Source organism: Raphanus sativus, unplaced genomic scaffold (genome assembly GCF_000801105.2).
Source record: "Raphanus sativus cultivar WK10039 unplaced genomic scaffold, ASM80110v3 Scaffold4612, whole genome shotgun sequence".
NCBI lineage: Eukaryota > Viridiplantae > Streptophyta > Magnoliopsida > Brassicales > Brassicaceae > Raphanus > Raphanus sativus.
Genome location: NW_026619914.1, coordinates 1 through 6,499, shown reverse-complemented (window position 1 = coordinate 6,499; position 6,499 = coordinate 1). Strand labels below are relative to the sequence as shown.

At 35.1% G+C, this 6,499-nt stretch overlaps 1 protein-coding gene across 1 annotated transcript; it reads right to left on the bottom strand.

Annotated features, from left to right (window-relative positions):
- Window positions 1-2,961: 2,961 nt before the first annotated feature.
- LOC108836201 (adenosylhomocysteinase 1) lies at window positions 2,962-4,988 on the bottom strand. Its single transcript, XM_018609393.2, has 2 exons — window positions 4,203-4,988; window positions 2,962-3,984 (listed from the first exon to the last, which is right to left on the bottom strand). Exons 1-2 carry the CDS (start codon window positions 4,911-4,913, stop codon window positions 3,238-3,240), a joined length of 1,458 nt encoding a protein of 485 aa, XP_018464895.2. The 5' UTR covers window positions 4,914-4,988; the 3' UTR covers window positions 2,962-3,237.
- Window positions 4,989-6,499: the final 1,511 nt, after the last annotated feature.

Genomic DNA, 6,499 nt, shown 5'->3' with positions numbered 1-6,499 from the left:
AATCCCAACATTATTAATTTATAGACGTTTCACTGTACAAGTTTTAATTTTTTAAAATTTGTATATTTTATAACCAAAAACAATATTATTCAAAAATTATATATATAAAAAACTATTCTTTTTTATAATTTGTATATTCTAATCTCGGTAACAATTAGAAAAGTTTATTTAAATAATTTTCGCCCTTGAAAAGGGCGGATCAGTATATAGTTAGTTATTAAAACACTTATAAACCATGGCTAAAAGTGGATAAAATCCATGGTATATCAATCAGTTTTAATTTTTTTTTTGGTCCAGTTAAAATGTCATGATCTAGATAAGATCATCAACAAGATAACTACCCTAGACATACTCTCATACTGTTGCTATGGGAATCATATGCTCCACTATAGGGCTATAAACATACTAGAAAATGTTTTTTTTTTACTAGAAAATGTTTGCACCAGCATCGACCATGTAATCAAAATTTGCAAGGCACTTTTATCTCAAATTATTAATAAACCTCATTCAAAATAATATTAATAATATATTAAGAAAATAGTTTTAAAAATTATAGCTTTGTTTATATATAACCATGTTTTTTTGAAATTATAAGCGGAGTATATCTAAAAGTTTAAAGATTGGAACCATAATTTATCTATAACTATTCAAAAAATCTTATTATTTCAACTTTTAGATTTGAGTCATGGTCAACAATTTTATAGAATTAAAATTGTAACGTTATTTTGTAATATATATTAATTAGATAACAAATACTAGTAAACTATTTCTTAATTAATTAATATATTTATACATATATAAATATTAAACCTTTTTGAATTTAAATTTATTTTTTATTATAACCTTTTTGAATTTAAATTTATTTTTTTATTATGAATTTTTTAATTTAAATTTATTATTTTAATATAAATTATAAATTATTACGACCCCTGTTTTACGAGGACAAATTTTTGTATAAAATATTGTGATATTTATACATAAATGCTATGTTTACACCACATGTGAAAAGTTTATTATAATTTTATCTTAGTTAAGCTGTATAAATATAAATGATGATAAATTGCACCAGTGTAGAAAATTTTATTTTTATCAACCACTAGTGTAGAAATATTAGTGTTTAAAATCAAATAACTGAATTAAAAAGAGATTCAAGAAATATTTTAACATATATGATATATTTTTGTCGACTTATATGATACTTAAAGGGGGGAAATTCCTTAAAATACACAGAATGAATTTCTTTTGCTGAAAAAATACACGAACTTTTTTGGCTTTCCAAAAAATACACAAACTAATTTTGATTGTCCATAAAATACACAAACTTTTGAATTTTGAAAGTTTCACACCTCGATTTTAACGGTGTAAACAGTGATTAACAGAATAGTAAGACGCCGTTAGACGCCGTTAACTCTGATTAAAAAGTTCATGTATTTTATGGACAACCAAAATTAGTTCGTGTATTTTTCGGGAAGCCTAAAAAGTTCGTGTATTTTTTCAGCAAAGGAAATTTAGTATGTGTATTTTTAAGGAATTTTCAAATGGAGTTTAAATATTTCATATACTATTCAGAGGCTGAATATCTCGACCCAATACATATCCAAAATTTTATATTTGTAAACTTTCGGTTTGGTTTTGGACCAGATATTTTCGATCTGAAAAATCCAGATCCGGAAAAAAGCCCAAACCCGACCCAAAGACCTGAAAAAAAAACACATTCTCTATCACATGATACATGTCCGAAATTTTATATTTGTAAACTTTCTGTTTGATTTTGGACCGAATATTTTCGGGTCAGTTCTGATTCAAGTTTTTGAATCCGGCTAGACATTTTAGCCGGATTCAAAAACTTGAATCGGGACTGACCCAAAAATATTATGTCCAAAACCAAACCAAAAGTTTACAAATATTTGTTGAGTCCAATTTAGTCGAAATCTATCATATATATCTAAAAATTCACAAACAACTCTAAATTTTACATTGAAAGTTTCATATTAATTAAAAATGTTTCTGTTACAAAAACAAAACTAAAAAATATTGCAAAAATAATAACAAAATTGTTAGCAGAAAGATATTGTCGGATTGAATCTATTCGTGTCGATTTTATTAGGCTCATGTCTATTCGGATCGGTTCTTTTTGGTTTCAATTCTTTCAAGTAGAAGAGTTTTGGACCCAACAAATATTTGTAAACTTTCGGTTTGGTTTTGGTCCGAATATTTTCGGGTCAGTTCCAATCCAAGTTTTTGAATCCGGCTAAAATGTCAAGATTAGGTCTAGATATTTTAGCCGGATTCAAAAACTTGGATCGAAACTGATCCGAAAATATCCGGTCCAAAACCAAACCAAAGTTTACAAATATAAAATTTTGGATCTGTATTGGGTCTAGATATTTAGCATCTGAATAGGATATGAAATATCCAAACTCTATTTGGAAATTCCTTAAAAATACACATACTAAATTTCCTTTGCTGAAAAAATACACGAACTTTTTAGGCTTCCCGAAAAATACACGGACTAATTTTGGTTGTCCATAAAATACATGAACTTTTTATTCAGAGTTAACGGCGTCTAACGGCGTCTTACTATTCTGTTAGTCACTGTTTACACCGTTAAAACAAGGTGTGAAACCTTCAAAATTCAAAAGTTCGTGTATTTTATGGACAATCAAAATTAATTTGTGTATTTTTTGGGAAGCCAAAAAAATTCGTGTATTTTTTCAGTAAAAGAAATTCAGTCTGTGTATTTTTAAGAAATTTTCCCTACTTAAAGGACATATGGTTTTTGAATTAGAAAAAGTTATTGTGCTGATTGTGTGAAAAATAATCATAATACTAGTCTCTTATATAAATGTGGTATAATTGGATCCTACGATTTAGCTTAAATAACAACGCCCACATTTGAAATGAGAGCTTCACATCACATTCAACGAAACAAAGAACATAGTAAAAGGTGAAAAGATAAAGAAAGCTCTAAAATTGGTGAGGAAAATAGTTTCCTCTTTTACCATTTTTCGTTTAAAGAGTACAACGGTGATCAAAACACAAAAACAAATCGAGAAGGAACTGATAACCAAAAGCTAAATTAAGTTTCAAGAAAAAGAAGAACAACAAGCACAACCTTCAAAGCCAATAACCATTTATTCAGAATGATATTTGATCAACCTCATCAGCGGACCAATATCTTCCAGTCTTCCCACCATAAACGACACAAACCACAAACAGAACCAAACAGCTCTCCTCTCAGTACCTGTAGTGAGCAGGCTTGTAGGGTCCTTCAATGGGAATGCTGACGTAGTCAGATTGGTCCTTTGTGAGCTTAGTGAGCTTAGCTCCAAGCTTGCCCAAGTGAAGAGCCGCAACCTTCTCATCCAAATGCTTGGGTAGAACGTACACCTTCTTCTCGTACTTACCGCTCGACTTCTCATTCCAAAGCTCAAGCTGGGCAATGACCTGGTTGGTGAAAGAGCAAGACATGACGAAACTCGGGTGACCAGTGGCACAACCCAAGTTCATGAGACGACCCTCAGCGAGAACAATGATTCCGGACTTGGTGTCAGGGAACACCCACCTGTCGGTCTGGGGCTTGATGGTGATACGCTTGACACCAGGGAAGGTCTCGAGACCAAGCATGTCAATCTCGTTGTCGAAGTGACCAATGTTGCAGACGATGGCGTTGTTCTTCATCTTCCTCATGTGGTCAACCATGATGATGTCTTTGTTACCGGTGGTGGTGACAAAGATGTCAGCTTCGGAGACGACATCCTCAAGGGTCAGAACTTGAAGTCCTTCCATCATAGCTTGTAAAGCACAGATGGGATCGATCTCGGTGACAATGACTCTGGCACCAGCGGTCTTCATGGCAGCGGCACAACCCTTTCCGACATCACCATATCCGCAAACAACGACAACCTTTCCGGCGATCATGACATCGGTGGCCCTCATGAGACCATCAGGTAGGGAGTGACGGCATCCGTACAAGTTGTCGAACTGTAATTAGAAAAAAAAAAAGGAGATCAATACGTCATCGTTTCATCCAATCACAGTCAACATTATGATTTAAAGTGATCCCCGTTGTGCTGGACATTAGGTTCAAACCGAACCAAACCAATAAACCGAGATATAAAACGATTCCGGTTTACAATAATTAACCCAAAACCAAACAAACAGTTCCCGGTTCAATTTAAAAACTAAACCAAACCAAGTACCTTGCTCTTGGTGACGGAGTCGTTGACGTTAATGGCAGGGAACAAAAGAGCGCCAGTCTCCTGCATCTGGTAAAGCCTCTTGACACCAGTGGTGGTCTCCTCAGAGACACCAACGAGTCTCTCCTTCATCTTGTGGTACTTCTTAGGATCAACCTGAAGACCTTCCTTGATGATCGAAAGCACGATCTGGAACTCAGGGTTATCAGTGGAACTCGGATCCGGAACCTGACCCGTCTTCTCAAAGATCTCCTCTGCCTTGACTCCCTCGTGGATCAAAAGCGTCGCGTCACCACCGTCGTCCACGATCAGATCCGGACCACCTCCTGGACCCCAGTCGAGCGCACGCTCCGTGCACCACCAGTACTCCTGAAGCGTCTCTCCTTTCCACGCGAACACGGCGGCGGAGTCGCGAGCGATCGCCGCGGCGGCGTGGTCTTGGGTCGAGAAGATGTTGCACGAGCACCATCTCACTTCCGCGCCCAGGGCCGTTAGGGTTTCGATGAGCACGGCGGTTTGGATCGTCATGTGGAGAGATCCGGTGATTCTCGCGCCTTTGAAGGGCTGAGATGGGCCGAACTCCGTACGGCAGGCCATCAGTCCGGGCATCTCCACCTCCGCGAGTTCGAGCTCCAGACGACCGAAGTCCGCCTGAGACATGTCCTTGACTTTGTACTCGCGCCCACTCGACGTCTTCTCTACGATCAACGCCATTTCTTTCGGATCTGAGATTTGAGATGAGATTGGGGGCAGACAGAGAGAGAGGTGTGTGTGTGAGGAGAAAGAAAGGGAGTGAGAGAGAGTATAAATAGATGAGGTCTATATCATATGGACGGCTCCGATTGTTTTAAGGGTTTGGTGGATCTGGTAGAAGCTCTGTGATCCACTGTTTCGCGGAACACCCTGCTCTACAGGTTTGACTCATGTCGTTCGCCTACTATTGTAGTTTCACCGGACGATTTGCCACGTGGCCTCACCCAAATCGTTGCCGAGATATTTATTTTGTGGTGGTGATTTTACATTTAATGTTTGGATTCTTGCGTAGTACTCCATGATTGCATATATACTATTAAAGCAGGATCCTATTGGTTTTTTTACTAAAAATATACATTTCTTTAATAACATTGCATATTTCATTAAGGGTAATCAAGTAATATTAATAACAAATCTATAGTAGGTCATTTTTTAAAATCCAGCACATTGCCTACATCATCTCTTTTGGGCCATTTGGGCCGATTAACAAATCAGATTCAATTTTTATTTTTTTGGATTGGGTTCGAGTCGGATCTTTCCGGATCCGGATGGGTTCGGTTCTCATGCATAAGAACCTGAAAAATAACCAAATAACCAAAATATCTAAAACGGATTCGGTTATTTATACTCAGAGTAACCAAAGTATCCGATTCGGTTCAATTTTTTGTATCCAAATTACTCAAAAGTAACCAAAAGTAACCAAAAATATTCATTCTATACAGTTTTTTTGGATAAACTTTTATCCAAACTATCATATTTTATCCAAACATACTCAAAAGTACTAAAAATGACTACTATAGTTAACTTATGATATTAATTTAAAATATTAAAATAATTATAAATATAATTATAACATATATTTTTAGATATATATTCACATTTCGGGTATCTTCGGGTACTCATTTGATTCTCGGTTCGGATCGGGTTCGGATCGGTTCTTTGGATATAGCAATTTAGAATTCATTCGGATATTTACCCCGGGTCTGATCGGGTTCGGGACCCTGATTTTTGGGTTGGTTTTGGGTTGGTTCTTCGGGTCCGGATATTGTGATCAGGCCTATACTCATTTAAAATGAAACACGATAAAGAAAGATAAAAAACTTAAGTCTTTTATAAAAAAAACAAATATATGAAAATATGACATTTATTAAATATTTGTCAATTTAAAAAAAATAAAGGAAAATAAATCCGCGCTTTAAAAGCGCGGATCAAAATCTAGTATATATACTCAAATTCAAGATTGGCGTCAAAGGAAATGGATTTAATTGATGATTTTGATTTCCTTTCTCTCTAGGGAGAGAATGAATGGTATTTCATCTTTATAGAAACTATAAAGAAGAAGATTTGTATGATTTTAAGGTAGGTGAAAATTATATCTATATTATTAAAGTTGAAGTACAAATTGGAGATGTTTGGAAACAAGAATAGTATGATAAATGAGATATGTTTGGCAACATAGATAGTAGATTTGTGTACTTTCTTTTATTTACACATTTAGTCATTGTATTTTCAATAAATTAATAACAAATGAGAATTGCTTAGAAACA